This window comes from Eleutherodactylus coqui, chromosome 5 (assembly GCF_035609145.1).
Source record: "Eleutherodactylus coqui strain aEleCoq1 chromosome 5, aEleCoq1.hap1, whole genome shotgun sequence".
Taxonomy (NCBI): domain Eukaryota; kingdom Metazoa; phylum Chordata; class Amphibia; order Anura; family Eleutherodactylidae; genus Eleutherodactylus; species Eleutherodactylus coqui.
The window spans coordinates 157,728,273-157,749,228 of NC_089841.1; the positions used below are offsets into that span (position 1 = coordinate 157,728,273).

The window sequence follows — 20,956 nt, forward strand, 5'->3', positions numbered from 1 at the left end:
TGCAAACAGTAAATTGTGTGCATAGAAACAATACACATTATATGGTTTACGTAAAAGAGAACTGTTTAGTATAGTATGGGCAGCACAGCGGTTAGCATTGTTCTTACAGGCCTGAGATTCTGGGTTAGAACATAACCAAGGACAACATCTCCCCATGTTTGTGTGGGTTTCCTCTGGGCATTCTGGGTTCCTCCCACAAAAACCTACCAATATAGGTGAACTTGGAGTAACTGCACATTTCACAAACTTTTGACATGTCAGAGAGCTGTCAAAGGTTTTGACCAATGGGGGCCACAATGCTGAGATCTCCACTGATCACTAGAAGAAGGGGGTTGCAGCACTTAACCAAGCGCTGTGTCCCTTCGGCTGTTTTTGCTGCTTTTTGACTCCTACCCGACAGATGCAAACATCTACATAGCGGTCTATAAAAGCTTATTATACATCTCTGTGCAGCCATCTTCATCTGCCGGGAGGAGCGCGAAAAGCAGTGAAGATGGCCAAAGGGGTACAGTGCTTGGTTAGGCGCTGCAGCCCCCTCGTTCTAACAATCAACAGGTGTCTCAACAGCAGGACCTCCTCAAAGGTTCGTGAAAAGTGTGACTTTTTAGATTTTGAGGTTAAGTGGGAACAGAACCCAATGCCAAGTGATGTACAACGCTGCAGAATATGTATGCACTATCCAAATGATTAATATAAGACATAAATCTGTTTGGCAGTAAAGGGAATAGGATAGGGAATGGTGGGATAGGAGGCGAATTGTAAGGGGGAGAGGAAAACAAAGGTGATAGTATGGTCATATACAATCTGGCTGCTATATCCATAACTATCCTTGTCAGATGTTTCATTGGAGTGTGCAGGGTTCTTAACTGGCATTGGACTGGAATCCACTGTGATGATGAGAAGTATTCCCCTGAGAGGGTTTGATCAGGTATGATACAGCTTTAATATACTATACTTGACTGATCAATCTTTTGTGTAGAGACCGACATAATTTTGTTAGTGTATTTGCAATCCGAACATACTGCACGTATATTTATGTTCTACAGCAAATGGCTGCTCTGGTGGCAGATTACATGGAGGCGTATGGGACAAAGTTCTTGAGGAAATGTGTTCCATCTACAGTTACAAAGTTGGAGAATGGGAAGCTTCAGGTGGCCTGGAAAAACACAGATTCGGGTAAAGAAGACCTGGACATTTTTGACACCGTTATGTGGGCTACAGGTAAGAGATGCTGTGCAGGTGAAAACGTCAAACAAAATTAAGGAGTTGTCTGCATTATAGGAAAAAAATAGAAAACCTAATAAACTGTTAATTTTTTATTATAAAAGTGTAACTATTTATATCTTGACAACCCCAAATTCAATGTCCAAGAGAGGACTGCAAAAATTTTCCCTCAAAAATTTGTTTATTGAAAATTAAGTATGTAATAAATACATTTAAAAAAACATGAAGGAAATTCAGCATCAATAATTAGGGAAATGCATCACCAAGGTCCCACATGTAAGGAGTTCCTAAAGAAAATCATGTTCATATCAACCTACAATAGGCGAAACCAAGGTCAACGTCATGCACATGATAAAGTGTTACCACGTGACCGAAGGTCTGAAGAACCCTGCGCCTTGATGCACACATTTCGCCATTAGCTTCGTCCTGGGCTTGGTTGTGCCTATTGTAGGTTGATATGAGGATGACTTTTTCTTTCTATCCATGTATGTGCAGTGTAAACAATGGATGGTGGCTGTCTCTGTGTACATAGGATGTGAGATGCCTGCAGTCACATCATTTATCCATGTGACCGCCTCCTTGACTGTTCCCAGAATGTCTCTGCTTTTTTGCAGGCACTGAACACATTCAGCACATGCACAGATATAGGCAGTCAGAAACGCTATCTTTTCTTCTTAGGGAGAGCACCCAGACGATGAGTGAGGAGACTCAAAAGGCCACTCATGCTCCTCTGGGTAATATGCAAATAAGGAAGATGGAATAATACCCCCAGAGTGCCACCTATTGGAAGGCAGCATTCCTTCAAGCCAATGATATAGGCAGTAAAATGTTCAGTATCTGCGTGTGTCCCGGGCAGATCCAGCTACTGTTCAGCATCTGCGCAAGAGTGGAGATAGCTTGGGACAGCCAGAGAAGCAGTCCTGTGACCACCAACATCTTACATCATATGGTCACAGGGACCCGCATAGTCCATTGTTTACACAGCACATGAGCATCTGGGGACCTTTTATTTTTGCAACAGGAATGCAATAGTTAAACTTTTGATATCAAAGTTTAACATTTTATGGCCTTTTTGGATTTTTTTGCTCTATAAAGTAACTAACTTCTGTAATAAAAGCTTGCCTATCCACTTCACTAAGCTTACACTCTTCTGACAACCGCTAAGTAGTGATTATCATCTGCCTGTGGGCTGCTCGCCACTTTTTTTATACCCTAACCTTATGATAGAAAATAAGCTCTTTTTTATTGTAAAATATCCAGCATTAGCAAACAAGAAAAATGTCGCTTGGGTAAAGAAACAAGGTGGCTTATGTGATTGAAAAGATTGCATTTGCACTACCCACCAACCTTTTGACAGATGAGTCCCAGAGTTTATCTCTTGTAGTGTTACGTTACACTGCTGATGTGCTCACAGTTTTTCGGTAGGTCGTAGTGCACTATACCGCTGTAACACACGTGCAGCATCTGTCCTCTTCCCATGTCTACCGCGCCGCAGAGTAGGAGAAGCCAAAGAACAGGAGACACGGCAGGAGGAAGGAAGCTGTAGACAGTGCTGGGAGGTGTGATATGGCCTGAAAATGTGTGAGAGGAGCTCATTAATATAATAGTCAAAGTGTGCGGCAGTGAATGACTATGGCGGCAAGGACAGGAAGGTAAGGGGGCGGTCAGAGCAGCTGAGTGGGCAGACTGTATAAACTGCAGGCCCTTCAGCAGAAAGGAAACACTGGTCCAGAATCCCCTGGCTTGTCTGGTGAGCCTGCTCTCAGGCTGTCAAAGTTGTCATAAGTGTAAGATATGAGTTTACACAATCTAGAGGCTCAGTTACAGCAAATTTGGTCCGATATGCGTCAGGATACCATGCAGAACCTGCATGCCTTCAGGCCTGGCTGTATCACATCTTGTATACAAGCTAGAGGTGGTACAACAGGGTACTAGAGCCTCCATGCCCACCTGTATCACATCTTACATCCAAGCTAGAGGCGGTATAAAACGGTAGTAGAGCCTCCATGCCTGCCCGTATCACATCTTGTATCCAAGTTAGAGGCGGTACAACAGGGTACTAGAGCCTCCCTTCAAGGGGTCAGTTTTCCGTAATAAATTATCCTTTTGCTCTGATGATGTAATTACTTACTTGTATCAACTTTACAATCACACATAGAAAGTTTCATTTGATTTCGACAACTCCTTCTAGGTGCATGATTTTTTATTGTGCCCATGAGTGTATTCTTACCAACCTGGAGTGCATGAAAACGGATATGTACCAGGTTAAATATGCTCTATTGTTTTGCATCCAGCCAGCTAAAACCTAGAAATAAAGCTAAGTAGTCCATTTGGTACCTATATTTTTTTCTTCTAAACTCCACCCTTTTAAGATTAGATGCATGGTGTTAAATCTGATAAATTGATGTAGTATTACTAATGATTCATTGTGCTTTTTCTCCGCATGAGCACAACCACTCCAGGTGTCTCTGATAAAGCCTCGAAAACGATAGCAGTCGTAGGATTTCCTACCCGCAGATGTGCCACTTAATGGCCTAGTTGAAAAAAAATCCATTTAGAAAGTTAATGCTGTAGGACTCAGGGGCCTGATACATCCTAAGCTCTACCATCCAAATAATGCTTATACTAAATGAGTTTTTTGCCACAATAGGTAGGATTCATAGTTCCCTGTCTAGCTTGTAGTTTTGTACTAATAACCAGTGGCTGTCCCCATGGAAATGTAGCTGTAGAACATCCTGGAACGTATGACATATATTTTATACAGTACCCTGTAAGACTCAACATTTCCACTAGTCTTTATACATCTAATTTAGTGATGGATATACATTGGGATCAGATGCCTTTTATGAGCTTCTGGCTGAGCTAGAAAAATAAAAAAGTGTGTCAATTAACCCTTCAGTCCCCATCCCTTCAAAACTGTTCAAATGTGAGGTTAGTAAATAAAAACTACAAGTTTAAGGCCCATTTACACGGAGCGATGATCACTCAAAAATAACTAAAAAGCGATCGTTTGAGCGATCATTATTGCATCTAAACGCTCGGCCATCGTGCACTGCTAGCTGATTGTTAAATTCAGGCCAACATAAAAATCGTTGTGCGGTCTTATCAGAAGTTCTCCGCGGGTAGTGCTGATAGCATTGTTTCCTGTCGGAGAACAAAGGAACTGAAAGCAGATAAGAGTCCTCAGGCTATTAACTGCTTTCAGCTAAAGGCTTCATTTGCAGGCTAATAAGCTATTAAGTAGCTACTTAATAGTTTATGCAAAATGATCGCTCAAAGCTGTCACTCAAACTGTCGTTTGAGCGATCATCGGGCCATGTAAATGGGCCTTTAGTGTTGTAGACCATAATTATCCTTTACAAACAGAAGACTCTCCAGGCTGATTCCAGGCACTGATATTTCCGAAACATATTGCATGCAATCTAAATGGGTGAATTCTCACACATAAGAGTATTCACGCAAGCGATTGCAATCCTAATAAAACAGGACAATTTTTTTTGTGTGTGTGTGATTTTTATACGTTTATACATTTTTTTTTCTCCATGTGATTTTCATTCATTTTGCATTTGATTTTTTTTTTACTCATAAAATATCAGAAATGGCCCGGCTTGGCACTTCCTGGTTATTTTTATGGTCCCCATGGTTACAGGGCATTAAAAACGGATTGCAGTCAAATCAAACAAGTGCAAACAGTGATTTTAAATGCACCCGTAAACTTGAATGGTCAATTTTCATCTAAATATCGCAACAAAACATGCAGATTTTTTTTTGCTTGGACTATTCAACCTATTAAAAAATTGTCTGTGTAAATATAACCAATTAAAATATTTCTTGTTTTATATCTGATCGAATTCGGGCGCACAAATCTAACGTTTGTGCGCCCAAACGGCATGGGGTCCAGTACATACACACCGAGCCCGCAATACTGTTGGGCCTCCCCCTCAATGGCTCACCACCTCTCTTCTCCCGTCCAGCTGTTTGCAATGGGAGGGGGTGGAGCTAAACTCCCGCGCCTTGTCCGCAGCCAGCAATGGGAGGGGGCGGAGCTAAGCCCCCTCCCATTGCAAATAGCCAGAGGGCTGCTAAACTCCCTCCCACCTGCTTTCTCCAGCCGCTGTCATTGTCTCCCATGGGAGCCCATGCAGCGGCCGACGTATTCCGGCCCAAATGATAGTTCCAGGACTATCCTTGCGGGCCGGCATAAAAGTGCTCAGCGCTATATCGGCTTGGGAATCCAGCCATGTGATCTAGTGCATTGGAATCCAATGCATCAGCTTGTAGCGTATATTGGCTGGCCGTGAAAGTGGCGTCCGATATACGCTCGTGTTAAAGAGGCCTAAGACACACATGATTTTCAGCTGTGCAACTTACACTGGAACTGTCTCCAGTGGTACACGCAGCAGATCTATCGAGCTAAATCTCAGCTAAAGAGGATTTCCACCCAAAGTGTGAAATTGAGCGCATGTTATTAAATAAAAAGTTAGAGCAGTAGCCAAAAATTGTGCTTCACTGAATTGTAGTACATAACTTGGGGCTCGTTCACATCCGCATCAGAGGTTTTGTTTGGAACCCCAATCATTGAATTCTATTTAAAAATAGGACGAAACAGTTGCGCCATTTCATCCTGTACAAACCCAGAATCCACCAGACCCGACTACAGTCAATGGAGTGTATTCACTTCCATCATAAGACAGAGCCATTCAGCCAGGGACTACCGGTTTCCTGATTCCCGAGCCCTTATATAGATTATGAATTGGAGATACGAGAGTCGCCACAGTGGAGACATCCCTGACAGAACTAGCGACCAAAGTGAACGCTCAAGAAGCCTTATTGCAGACCCAAGCCCTGCAATTACAATATCTGACGGACTCGCTGGACGATTTGGAGAACAGAGGGAGAAGGAACAACATCAGAGTCCGGGGCATACTGGAAACAATAGAACCACAACACCTGGAGGACACTCTTCGCCACCTCTTTAACCTCATCCTAGAAGTCCCATCGGACACCCCGCTGGAGCTGGATCGCGCTCACAGATCGCTAGGCCCTAGAGCAACAGACCCAGATCGGCCACGGGACATTATCTGCCGGGTCCATAAATATAGAGTGAAGGAAGCTATAATGAAGAGGGCATGGGAGACCAGCCCCATACAATTCCAAGACAGGCCCTTACAGTTGCTCCCAGACCTATCACGACTCACTTTGATGAAGAGAAAATCCCTGCACCCCCTATTGGATACCTTGCGCCAGCACAACATGGCCTACACCTGGGGATTCCCCTTCCGTCTGCAAGTCCGACATGCGGGCCGTCTAATAGTACTGCGAAACCCAGAAGAGCTTACCAACTTCAGCGTGGCTTTGGACATTCCTATGCCGACTATTCAAGACTGGCCATGTCTGCCCTTGCCCCCTGGGGGAGGGGCCCCACGACCACAAAGAGAATAGGGGAAGAAGAAGAGGGGACGGAACAGGCCGACGTCGCAGACCCCGTAGTCCCCTAGCCAGATAAAGGACACTCCTAAACCTACAAACCCTAGACCTCAAAGAGACAGGAGAATTGAAGGAACCCGCGACTCCACCTGAAATGGCGCATCTCCCACCGCCAAGCAAGCAGCATCCACAACGAGAGAAGAGTTCCAGATCGACCCTCACCTTCCCGGTCTTCTTTCTCCCTCCTCCCCTCCTTCCCTCCTTCCCCTCTTTCTCCTGCTTCTTCTTCTCCCATCCATATAGACTTTCCAATAACAAGGAGCAGCGGCCTGCAATGTTCCTCACATCGTGGAGAGGATGGAGAAGGGAGGAACCCAGCACACAAGAGTTTTCAAGCCTCGACACCCAGCAACGGGAGGAAGAGAGAGACTTGGCATCACCACACCAGAAACCGGCGAGGGTAACGTCCAGATGGACAACCTACACAATGCATATGCACAGATAGCGTTAGGCTTAATAGCGGTGGGAACACGTAGGCGCAACACAAGTGATAGGTGGACATGGGGGTCGGTAGGATAGAGTTCTCAACTTGTTATAATAGTTAAACGTTCATAGTTATGTCATCTTTGCCCATTAAAACCATTTAGCTAGATAATATAGTCCCATATACAGATAGCTTTCCATAACATAACATTTCTCTGGGATGAGGGAGAGCTCCGCCCACTAGAAAGCCCGCTACCCATTGGACCCCAGCGTCCATTAAAAAACGGACGCTAGTTAAATACAGAGCTGCCCTATACCCTCTCTTTAAGGTAGTTGTTCTCATCTGACATACTACCTCTACTAATCTTTCTTTCATCCTCTCCTCTTACTAATTCTTCCTCTACTTCGTAGGTACAAGTTGACCTCCTTATTTAGGAGCAAATTGTTGTTAAGTGTTTGTCTCGTCTTTTTGTTTGTTTTTGGGTTTTGTTTTGTTTGGCCCTTCCCCCTCCTTTCTTTAACAACATGGCACCACTCAAACTTAGTTCACTAAATATTCGGGGATTTAATGTTCCCCAGAAAAGATCACAGGTCCTATACCAGCTGCACAAGCAGAGGGTCCAAGTGGCACTATTTCAAGAGACACATTTTAAAGTGGGACACGTCCCTGCCATACGAGATAGGTATTACTCGCATTGGTTCCACAGCGCCAACCCCAACAGCCGGGCGGGTGGGGTCTCCATCGCGATACATAGGTCCCTAGCTCACCACCTCATAGAAACCAAAACAGACCCTCAGGGACGATATGTCCTCATTAAAGTGAAAATAGGAACCACTACAATCACAATCGCAAACTGGTATGCACCAAACCAACAGCAGGCAGTAGCTAACCAGGCCTTCTTGAAGGTAGTGGCAGAGTTCGCAGAGGGGGTTGTTGTGGCCGGAGGGGACTACAATATGACTTTAAACCCAGAAATAGACTCCTCGGCGAACAGGGGCAATGTTCCCCCTGGGCAACTACGGACCTTTAAGAACACAACGCATGCACTCCAACTGGTGGATGTATGGCGTATCCTACATCCACAGGATAGGGACTACACCTTCTTTTCACATCCACATAATTCCTATAGTCGCATAGACTACTTTCTTCTGGGACACCATGCCCTGTCATGGCAACCTACGGCCACAATAGGGGATATGGTGTGGTCGGACCACGCTTCTGTATTCCTGACCCTAACCTTACCAGATCAAACAGACCGCCAGTGGACGTGGAGGTTGAATGACAACCTCCTGAAAGATAGCGTATGTGAAGCAGAAGTTAAAGAACAGATTGAAACATTTCTTGCGACACATGCCACAGACACCACTTCGGCTCCTATACAATGGGAGGCACTCTAATAAAACATGGCTCTCGGCTCAAAAAAGAAAGAGCTACTACTATTACTAAATTCCTTAAACAGATCCACACCTTAGAGTCTGCACATAAAAAAACCCTCTCGCCAGATACCCTGGCAGATCTGTTTCGGGTCAGGAAAGAGCTAAAATCAAAATTAGACCAGGCATATACCCATCTTAGAAATCAACACAAGCGCTTTCACTATGAGTATTCTAATAAAGCGGGCAAACCCCTGTCCCGTCTGATCCACCCGAGGGCCACACAGACATTTATTCCACGAATCAAAAACGCGACGGGCACTGACACATATAATCCTACGGAAATCCTGGATATATTTCAGAAATACTACTCCCAGCTCTATAATCTTAAGGCACAATTCGCGGATATGGACCAAAATTTACTAAAAGACCGAATTTCCAAATATGTAGCAGAAACAGCCCTGCCGGTACTAAGCCCCGACCACAGAGACGCATTGGAAAGGGATATCACAGTAGAGGAGATAGAGGAGGTTATCAAAAGCACCCCTGCGGGGAAGAGCCCAGGGCCCGACGGTTTCACCCCCGCCTTTTACAGATTTCTTAGACAGCAGCTCGCCCCTTTTCTAGCCAGGGCATTCTCTACGGTCTCCCAGGAGTCTCCTTTCCCGCAACAGGCCCTTGAGGCACATATAAGTGTAATTCCGAAACCAGGAAAAGACCCCACAGTTTCCACTAACTATAGGCCGATCTCACTGATCAACATGGACATAAAGATTTATGCCAAGGTCCTGGCCAACAGGCTTTCTCCGCATCTCCCGAGCATTATATACACGGACTAGGTGGGCTTCGTCAGAGGGAGAGAAGCCAGAGACAATGTAATAAAAACCCTGCTGCTTGTGGCTAGGGCTCGAGACGGTGCTGGCCCAATGTGTTTGTTGTCGGTAGATGGTAGATGCGGAGAAAGCCTTTGACAGAGTTCATTGGGGGTTTCTTGAGGCAGCCCTCAAGCAGATAGGGCTGGGTCCTAAATTTTTGTCCAGAACACTAGCTATCTTTACACTTGCCCCCCAGTGGGAGGGACCCAGTATAAAGCGGCTTTATACGCCGACAACATACTGCTATATATCACACAACCCCGCATCACTCTGCCCTCCTTGATCGAAGAATTCGAAAAATTTGGCCACCTATCTAATTTTAAAATCAACTACAGCAAAACTGAAGCACTAAATATATCCTTGGGCCCAGAAACAAAAAAACACATAATAGAACACTTTCCCTTTAAGTGGCAACAAGAGGCTATAAAATATTTAGGAATACATATTCCATCGGATCACTCCAAACTGTTCTCCATGAACTACTCTACCCTACTGGACCGCACTCTTAAAGACCTGACCGCCTATTCCACCAGAGTTTTGTCATGGTTCGAGAGGATACAAACCATTAAAATGGATGTCCTACCCCGATTCTTATACATTTTCCAAGCTATCCCTATAACGGTACCCCAAATATTTTTTAACAAACTGAAGTCGGCACTTATCAGATTCGTTTGGGGGGGGGCAAGGACCACGAGTAAGCACGCGCACGTTATCGTACCCCAAATCAAAGGGAGGAACTGGTTTACCCGACTTTAAGAACTACCATACGGCGGCGATTCTTACACACCTGCTAGACTGGCACTATCACACCGACAATAAACAATGGATAGCACTGGAACAAACAGACTGTACAATCCCTCTGAGGCTACTCCCATGGGTGAAAAAAGAGGATAGGGCCCAAGCGATAGGTCCCAACTACTTCCTAAGGGGCACACTTAGACTATGGGATATACAAACACGTCAACAGATACTGTCCAGGGAACATAGCCCTTTGACGCCATTGTTTAATAACCCAGCTTTCCCACCGGGGAGGGAGCAAGAACGCTATTTGGGTTGGGAGAATCGGGAGGATACCAGGGTCCAGCAGGTCCTGGGTTGGCAATCAATTCCCACTCTGCAGGAACTCAAACACCGATTCGGAGACATTCGTATCTCCTGGCTCGAGTATTTTCAGTTACGCTCCTTCCTCACACCTTGGGAGGGAAGCGACACCCCGGGCCTGGAATTGACACCCTTCGAGAGGTTGTTCGAGTTACGGTCGCCTCCGGAGCACGTGCTATCACAAATATACGGCCTTCTGATGCATGAGCTTAGTTGCACAAGCCCGGGCTTCAAGTGGGCTTGGGAGCAGGAGTTAGGAGAGGAAATCACACAGAGCGACTGGCAAAAATCATTTATTTTCACACACAAACTAACCATGGCATGCGCTACTCAAGAGAAAGGGTACAAGGTGTTGGCTAGATGGTACAGATACCCGATGCGACTACATGCGATATTCCCCTCGGTGTCGGACATGTGTTGGCGCTGTGGGACTGATAGAGGCACTCTGCTACATGTCTGGTGGGGTTGTGATAAACTGCGGCCCTTCTGGAACAGGGTGTTTGCCACCTATAACTCAATGTGCAGAAAATCTGTTAGCAATACTCCGCAGATAGCTCTCCTTTCCATCCTGCCGGGCTCCATTAGTGCGCAAAAGGGAGACTTACTCCGGTTTTGTATTGCAGCAGCCAGAGCAGTCATCCCTCGCCACTGGTGATCCACACAGGTCCCCTCAATGAGGGAGTGGCAGCAGGAGATGTCATACCTTGACCAAATGGAGGAGCTATGTGCGGAGCACTCCCGAGAGCCCGAAAAACAAAAGGAGAAATACAGAAAGACCTGGTAGCCCTGGATTATGTTTCAATCCTCAGCAGAGTTTGCCAGCTTGTTCTACTAAACGTACTCGCGAGCCCTGTAGGGGACGCAGGGCCTTTGGAGTTAGGGACCGACTGGAAGACGCTCAGGGTACTCCCGCCCCCCCCTCCCCCCACTCCTTCACCCTTTTTTCTTAATTTTTTTTTTCTCTTATTTTGTGTGTGTGTGTGAGTGTATGTGTGGTTCTGTCTGTGTAGAGGTGCTCGGCGTGCTATAGTCAAAGTACCTCGTCTTTCTGCCCTATTTAATTAACTTGCTCAGATTGTTTCTATATCTTTCCCCCCCCCTCCCCTTTTTTTTTTTTTTTCAAATGAAAAGGATTCCCACCACATAAACCATAATATTCATCACGACGTAGACCCCACCTTTACCGTCAGTTAAATATGCGTTGATATAGTAAAAGAACAGTGGATTGGGGCAAGGTGGTCCGGGGATCATCTATGGGCTAGACGAATTGACTGTTTTATTTGTTGTTTACAAGAAGATGTGCCTAATTGTTATACAATATGAACCATAGGCCCTGCGAGGCCTATTTCCATTTTCCCTTTTATTGTTTTTCCTTTTTACTGATATTTCCTAATGTTTGTAAAATATTCTGAAAAACTTAATAAAAAGAGATTAAACATAGATCATGAATTGGGACACTATTTTTTCCCTTGACATGAATTTTGTATTGTGCTTTTGTCAGTTTTGCCCTATATTTGTTGGACTCTGTTTTATGCCTGATGATAAGATTGTGTATAAATAAAGTATATTTATTTTTGATACGTCATGAATGTCTGATATGTGGGGTCCAACTGCTGGTACCCCTAGGACCACTCACCATACGCTACAATAGAGAGTGACCACACATCCCAGGCAGCCAGACGTTTCTGACATATACTACTGATGTGCCATAAATGCTACTTGTGGGAAAACTCTGTTGTGTGCATATTTATACAATCCGGTTGAAATCTCATGTACTGGCATTTAGTTCCTCTGTCAGACGTGTTTAGAACAGGGAACGTTACATTGCATTCTTATGTGTGGTTATCCGCCCAGACTGCGCTGAAGAAGCAATTAATTTCTATTCATTCAGAATTTGCCTGTTTATGGTACAGTTATAAATGGTTTACTGATTTAAAGCATCTGTGTGGACTTTTCTTTTGATGTGATTTTAAACATTGCTGGGATTTGGATATTGGTTCCATATTTCTATCTCTGGATTGTGATCTTGTGAAATACGCAGAGCCCCCTTCCACACCCTGCAGCACTGAAGGAGTTTAGGGGGAAAGAGAAAACTATATATTAAACTTGTCTGAAACAGCCAAGTGGTTTTCTGGCATCAGCTCCACAAATTTACTGAGACTGGACCTCTAGATCTTGGGGAAAAATTGATTTACAGGAGGTGGAAAAAACCCTGCCAGACTCAGGAGTCAGGGGATTAAGGTTGCATGTGAAAATGTTGGAGCATTTTAAAACCTTAACAACTTGACTAACGGCTTTGGGGTCTCATTTACCAAATGTTAACAAATCTGATACAAAATCTGATTGCCAAATGTAATCCTAGTTGAGGAACATGAGCCAGAATGGCTGGCTGCCAGTTAAAGTCTAGCAGTGGTGTAATGTTTTAATTGCACTTTGATATGTCCTGGAGAAGGGGCTAAGAAGCAAGAGAAGCGTTTAACAATACGTTTCATGTGGCTTTTTTTGTGATTAAAGGAGACGGCTCACAGGTGGAGACAGTAAATCGGAAAACCCGAAGTGTTGTGGCATTGATAACCTCAGCTGTTGTTTTTGTCAGAGCGGACTGGGCTTGGTGGTTTTACACTGAATGGAGTTCATCCCTGCCTTTGCGTGCTAAGCTAGCTTTTGGCTTCATGCGAGCAGGAAGAGAGGAAAGCAGGGAAACCCCATTAACTATCCATTTGCAGAACATCCAGACCTAAACTCTCAATGCACAAAGAGCTACAACGGTAGGAAGTTGTTTCACATCCGAGCCAAGATAAGGTCCTGGAGGTTTATTATTTTTGCTCCTTGATAGCATCAGCCTAGAGAACAACGGCCAGAGAGGGAACAGCAGATCTCCATCCCGGGGGGATGACAGGAGGAAAGACAGACAGATAACCAAGTGCCGACAACTTGAGTCAGAGCTCCCAGAGGAAGTGTTGGTTTCAGCAGTTGAAATGTATATGCAGAAGTCCCTAGCTAGGCATGCAGAGGTGGCATTGTTATTTTCAGTGGGAAGGAGGAAGGTGTGAGGGTCCCTGCGTTCCTAACAGATGTAGGAAATTATTGAATCATTTTTGTTATTGATGTATTTTGGTCGGCTTTGACATGCCGTGTTTTTCCACTTGTTTGCTCCAAACCGCCTGGCCCGAACATCAAAAGACATGTATTTCTGCCAAGTAAATATTCCTTTTTTATGCCTTATGTTTGACTGAAGATCCGGAGTATGTAAGCATTCAGGTGAAGACGTACATACTTCACATTTTGGTGGGGAGGTGAAAGCTCAAGAGAAAAAAAAAATGAAACAATGACGCTTCATAATGATTTTGCCAACCAGATTACCTTGTTTTTGTTCCTTTAATATCCTCTGGGCATATCCCTGGGGCTTCCAGACCCATTTTTGGCAGGACACCATATGCCTCATTGTAGTTCACAAATAAACAGGCCCTTTCTTGATAATTGAATTAATCCTCTTTAAATACTTTACCTCCTTGATTACACATCACAGAAGCTCCATGCTTTCACAATTGTTGTTAACAAGATTCATCCATACAATGGCTTGCATGCTTGGGCAATATTGCATGGTAATATGGCAGTATCATTGTTATCTTGTGTATCGGTTGATGTGAAACATTAAGCATTTCCAGAATCAGAGGTTTGTCTCATCAGTTCAGTTTACAATGATTCCACTTTCCGAGCTTGAGTTAAGTCTTTTGAAATTCGGCTACAAAAAAAGTATACAAGGGTGAGTCAAAAATTACCTGCACTCTGGCAGTAGAATTTATTTTAATTAACTTTCAGAAAGGACAAATACATGCTTTTTCAACATAATCTCCCTACTCATCAATACTTTGTCTAGCTGTCAACAATAGAGATGAGCGAGCATACTCGCTAAGGCAAACTACTCGACTGAGTAGTGCCTTATTCGAGTACCTGCCCGCTCGTCTCTAAAGATTCGGCTGCCGGCACGGGTGAGCGGTGAGCAGGGGGGGAGAGAGTGAGAGAGATCTCCCCTCCGTTCCTCCCCGCTCTCCCCCGACACTCCCCGCCGGCAGCCGAATCTTTAGAGACGAGCGGGCAGGTACTCTAATAAGGCACTACTCAATTGAGTAGTTTGCCTTAGCGATAATCGTTTAGTGTGAATGCGAAGAAATCGCTCACTTGTCGTTCGCAGTTGTTTAAACTGACTTTTCAGTCGGCTTAAGACCTCCTCACACTGACACTTTTTTACAGCGTTTAGCGCTGCCTTTTCAGCGCAGTGCTAAACACTGTACAACACTCAATGGGGTTGTTCACACAAGCGTCAAAACGCAGCGTCTTCAAAGCTGCTCTTTGACAGCAATGTATGTTCTATCTTTGGCCATTTTCAGCCCTGCATCGCCCATTGAAATAAATGGGCAGTGTTAGCAGCACTGCTGAGAGTGCAGCACAACATGGTGCCGCACTTTGAGCAGCGCCAGCTGCACTACCAAAATAAAAGTTATACTCACCGATGCTGGCGCTGTCTGGTCCCTGGCGCTGCTTTCCAGGGCGCCGGGCACTTGTCAGAAAACGTGGCACAACTTGGTGCCGCATTTGGGGAAGCGCTAAACGCAGTGCTAGCTGCAATATAAAAAAAAAAAATGTATACTCACCTAGCTGGCGCTGCTTTCCGGGGCTCCGGGCACTTGTCAGAGAATCTTTTGCTAGTAACTGGGTTTGAAGACCCTGCCTCCAGCAAGAGATTGCTCTGATTGGCTAATCCAGCGCCAATCACAGCCAGCGCTGGATGCACCAGTCACAGCCATTCAATGAATGACTGGCTCACGGCTCAGCCAATCAGAGTAATCTCTTGCTGGAGGCTTGGTTTTGAAACTCCATTACCAGCAAGAGATGCTCTGCAGGCACAGACAAGTGCCTGGAAGCCTGCAGGGATGGCGCCTACTAGGTGAGTATTTTGTTTTGTTTTCAGCTTCCTTGGCTGCGTTATCAGCTGTGCTGAAAACGTAAGCAAAATGCTGGCATAAAGCATGCCAGCGCTGCTGAAATCGCTGCTGTTGAAAAACGCTGTGTTAACTGCAAGTGCTAGTGTGAGGGATGCCTCAAAAACCTTGTTTTCTTGTCTTTCCGTGTAAATGCTCCCTGCTCAGCACTTCCCATAGGAGGTAAAGCACTGAGTGAGAAGGCAGCGAGCCAGAGGCAAATCTTTCTGTTTAAATGCTCTGCATGACCTTGGCGGTGACGTCAGCGCTCGTGTAGTCGTCCAGAAGACTGTCAGCCCGTGTAAAAGGGCCTTTAGGTTGAGCTGCAAGCCACAAATGCCTTTTCATCAGATGGGAATCTTCGTCCTCTTATGGTTTTTTTCAGGGGATCAAACAGGTGATCGGATAGGGCAAGATCAGGACTATGGGGAAGATGATTTACAACTGAATCAAAAAATTCAGTTCGCGCTCAATATTGCCATCAGTCATGGGTGCCGACAGGTGTCCTGCTCCTTCTCCATGGCTGACACTTGTGCGACTTTTCTTGAACATCTCTATTCTTTCACACACACTTCTTTGCAACCAAAAAACGAATCCCTGCACGCTGCTCTTATTTTGTACAAATCACAAGTTGGGCAGCAATTCTTTTTTGCACTGAAGTTACAAACTAACTGACATAACACATTCAAACCTGCACAGCAGTAACTGGGGAGGCATCAACCTACAGTGGAAAGCATTGATAAGTGCGGCTGTAAGGAGTTTTAATATATCTGGAGTGTGGATAATTTTTGACTCTCCCTCATATTTTCTAAATGAAAGGGTTTGTTAGCTCTATTATAACAATTGTAGAGGATTTTCTTATTTTTCACTCTTTGGCAAGTTCCCAGAGCCCCTTTTTTAAGTCCTGTTTTTTGCTTATAAAATGTACGTTAAAATGACATGAGGAAAGTGGACTGCACCATGTGCCTAATGCGCCATTTACTGATTCAGTATGTTAGGGTTAAGAACCTAGACAAACATGGTCACTTTTTTTTGTCCCTTTAAAGGGGTATTTGGGGGACTAGAAAATTTTTTCTAAATCTCCCCAATGTTGCAACTTATTGCCATTATTTCAAACACCCAAAGAAGTTGGATTTTAAAAGAAAAAATCCAGTTTAAAAAATGCATTTTACCCGCAAAATCCTTTTTTGGATAAAATGCAATAATTTTAAAAAAAGAAGCAGGGCATAATGGGTATTACCATGTTCATAACAAGTCAAACCTTGAAAGTTTTTATCTCGCATGGTGAAGTCTCTAAAAATAAATTTTTTAAAAATGCCAGAATTGCTAATTTTCTTTTGTTTTCCTCCCAAAAAACATAATAAAAAGTAATCCAAAAGTCAAATGTAACTCAAAAAAGGTAACAATAAAGACTACAACTTTTTTCGCGAAAAAACAAGACCACAAATAGCTCTGTTGCTGGAAAAATAAAAATGCTACGGTTCTTGCGATGCAGATTTGTTTTTCTTTAAAAACTAGTTTTTTTGTGCTATGGTAATAAAAACTAAAAGCCTCTTTATAAACTTGGTATCGCAGTAATCGTGCTGATCAAGGTAAGAAAATTCTCAAGTAATCCTGTTATTCTTATCAAATGATGAACCCCATGAAAACAATACCCAAAAAACAATGGTGAAGTTTCAGGGGGGGGGGGGGGGGGGGGGGGGTTCATCTTTGTCCCAAAAAATGTAATAGAAGTTATACAACGCATTAGATGTACCGCAGAGAGGTGCCATTAAAAAATACAACTCTTCCCACAAAAAACAAGACCTCATAATGCTAGGTCAATGAGTTATGGCTCTTGCAATGTAACAATGAAAATCACAAAAGTTTATCCAGCCTTAAAGGTTTATCCAAGTGTAAACTATTAATGGTCTGTCGTTACGGTAGGCCATCAATAATAGATTGTTGGGGGGTAATAGCCAGGCACCCCCATTGTTCAGCTTTTCCTAGATCATTGCACTCATGCTCTCGGCTGATTTCTGCAGGAGCGGACAGCTACGTTCTGATTGCAGCGCCCTGGCTTGGTATTATGGAGAAGGTTCTCATTCATTTCTTTGGGAACTTGGCTTGTAATACTAAGCCAGGCCAGTGCAGTGAGAACAGAGCTGTTTGCTTCCTGCAAAGATCAGCTTGCTGCACAAGCATACCAACCCGGCAAACAACTGATTGGTCAGGAATATGAGTGACGAGTCGTACCAACCTATTGATAACGTATCCTGAGGATAGGTCATCAATAGTTTACAACTGGACAACCCTTTTTAAGGCACAAAATAAGCCAGTCACTACGGAGTTAATTTTTTTTTGCCATTCTCTTCACATTGAAATTGTAGGTGAATGATTTTTGGAGACCGAATGACAAGCAAAAAACACACATGAACTAATAAAAAATAATCTAACATTCAAGGCTAGTTATTGCCAGATATCAGCCGGAAGATGCCATTACATGTTGTATCTTTCACGTGAAGCACATACAAAAGTATAGGGCTTATGCCGCGTGGTACGCTGAGAAATAGAGCTTGCTGCGATCTATTTCTCGCGCATATCTCCACGCAGTGTCTACACGCTCGTGTCCATTTACTTTCATTGACTCCATTCACCGCGTGTCACGGCATACTTCATACGCAGTGAAAATATGCCCGTGGACATGCGCCCTAAATCTAGTTCCCGTATGTTATTTAGTCTGTTTTGTGTTTAGTAAAATCCAAGCGACTTGTATTTCTATTCTCTAGGTCGCGCCCCTGACACAAAGTCCCTGAATTTAGGCGAGGTTGGTGTCGCTGTTCGACCAGAGACTGGGAAAATCATTGTTGATGACTCAGAATCCACATCGGTTCCCAACATATTTGCTATTGGTGACATCACTGAGGTATTATATTATTTGTTATCTTTTTTGAAGATCCTAGATTTGAATAAAAAACTACAATTGCTGCCTTGATCGGTTTTCAAGTGGTTTATCTTGCTAATGGAAACCGTTCTGATTTTAAGGTTTAGGAAAGTGTTCAGCAGTTTCTCAGTCCGTTCTGCAAGTACCTCAAAAGACTGAGAAGGGACTAAATCTTTTTTCACAGCATTGTACATAATACTCAATGACACTTGAATGTTTCAGATCATTAACCTATTGTTAATATTAGTCTAACGCCTCCTGCACACGGGCAGATTTGAATAGCAAAATCCAGAGCAGGATTCCGCAGCAAATCCAGCCATAACATGCTATCTAAAACCGCAATTTTCTGCCCACAAGTTGAAATAGATCGTGATTTTCCGCTCGCGGGGAAAGAAATCGTCGCATGCTGTGATTTGCCACAAGCTACGCACCGCCAGCTTCCATTGAAGTCAATGGAAGGCGTCCATGCCGCGGCCATTCCGCCATCATAATTGCGGAATGGGCGCAGGCGTCCTCTCAACTGTGCATGCGCCAGCCAGCACATTCGCAGCAAAGGAGGCCACGCCATCGCCATAGCAACGGCACAGCATTCCCTGTACTACGCATGTGCCGCCCGACACATTGGCAGCACAGGAGAAGACACCGGACTGGTAAGCAGGCCTGGCACTGGGTCGAACTTTGCCGCGGGAATCCCGTGTGCAGGCGGCCACGCATCTGGTCGAACTCCCATGTAGGAATCCAGCATGCGAAATGCTGGGTACGCATGCAAAGCACATCCTCGAATTCTTTGGGACCTGGTCTATGAGCACCTTAACTTAGTTTTCCTGGTAAAACCCCCTTTAAACTAAGGTATTCCCCATCCACAGGATAGGGGATAACTTGCTGATTGTGGAGGTCTCACCCCTGAGATTCCCGCCAATCTCAAGAAAGCGACTCTGATTCCTCTGCCACTCTGGGAGCTGTTTCTTTCCCAGCATTGACGTCGCTCTGAACTGAGTGCTGGCCAATCAGCACTTTATTAATTTTTGGGGGGAGTGACAGAAATACCCGAATGGATGCGCTGCTAGCTCTCTAGTTCTACAATCGTTGAACGCCAGCCGAGTGGTTTATAGGAAGTTCTGGTAGTCACGGCAGACTAACTACACACTACTCAGTGTACATCCTGTCTACATATAATTTATAATAATGTACATATAGTGTGCGTTGGCTTTCTTCAGCTCTTTTTGGGTACACATTAATGCTTGACTGGCAGACCCTTGTGTAACATGGCATAATAATCAAATCTGACGGAATTATTGTATAGTTTGTTAGAAGAATATTCTGATATATTTCGCAGGGTCGCCCGGAGCTGACGCCAACAGCCATTGCTGCTGGAAAGCTTTTGGCTCGCCGCTTGTTCAGTAACTCTACCGAGTTAATGGATTATGACAGTGTAAGTAGTTTCATGATTCTGTATATATTTAGCTTTTTCTTTGTTTATATCCAGCTCACCTTCATCCCTATATATTGTCGGTATTACTTGATGGTTGTAAGACCCTACTACTAGAAATGAGCGAGCACCAAAATGCTCGGGTCCTCGTTATTCGAGTCAAGCTTTTCGTAAAATTCGAGAGTTCTATTCGAGTAACGAACCCCATTGACTACAAGCGGAGACTTGAGCATTTTTGTATGTGACCCACCGGTTGCCGACCTTTCTTTTTTTCTCCCTCTACCCCTCCCCCCCCTCCTCTCCCCCTACCCCTTTCTCTCCCCCCTAAGCCAGCCACAAACTAGCTTTGACGTGCACAGCGGGAAGGGGTCAAATCTGACACGTCTGGGGCGAGGAGGGGCCAAAACTGGGGCGGGGTCGAACGCGGCGTGATGCTCGATCGAGTAGCGAGCACCATCGAGTATGCTAATACTCGAACGAGTATCAAGCTCAGCAGAGTATGTTCGCCCAACTCTACCTATGCATCACTGCATACTGATTTATCTACAAACATACATCTCATCTATAAATGTACAGATGATGTATTGCTCTTCATATTCATAGGTTTTATATATTGTATTATTTATTTTCTCCAAATTGGTAATTCAGGTCCCTACCACAGTATTCACACCTTTGGAATATGGCTGCGTTGGTCTGTCTGAAGAAAAGGCCACAGAATTACATGGAGAGGATGCAATTGAGGTACATATGGGTTTTCTGTTACCATCAGTCATAATGTCCTTCTGTTTTTGTGCTATTTGCTTGTTTTGTTCAGACACATACAGGACATCTAGTCTTTAAAAGGTGCCTTGTACTCTGGACAGCTCGTTTTGTTCTGCACAGTTTTAGCTTCCTATTGGCTGTTTTATTACTTTTTATTAAATTAAGAGAAATTAACATTTTGTATTCGTTGACAATGCTGTGTTGTGGTGACATTTCCCACTGTGACCTCCGTAATGATTGCCTATTCTTTAAAATCCTCGCAAGCCTCTTTATTACTTTGTTTACTTTGGTTGCCTTATTGGTCAATGATTTTTTCAAACAAAAAAAAATCACTGTAAAGTGCTGGCCACTAGGGATCTTCCTTCCTTAGAATTTG

At 44.2% G+C, this 20,956-nt stretch overlaps 1 protein-coding gene across 2 annotated transcripts in view; it reads left to right on the forward strand.

Annotated features, from left to right (window-relative positions):
- Nucleotides 1–20,956, forward strand: part of TXNRD2 (thioredoxin reductase 2) — a 107,706-nt gene that overhangs the window by 63,764 nt on the left and 22,986 nt on the right. For both annotated transcript variants that reach the window (XM_066603474.1, XM_066603475.1), the window contains 5 exons: nt 837–928; nt 1,047–1,221; nt 18,235–18,371; nt 19,726–19,821; nt 20,467–20,559. In XM_066603474.1, the coding sequence (XP_066459571.1) occupies nt 837–928; nt 1,047–1,221; nt 18,235–18,371; nt 19,726–19,821; nt 20,467–20,559 (593 nt within the window). The remainder of the gene's footprint in view (nt 1–836; nt 929–1,046; nt 1,222–18,234; nt 18,372–19,725; nt 19,822–20,466; nt 20,560–20,956) is intronic.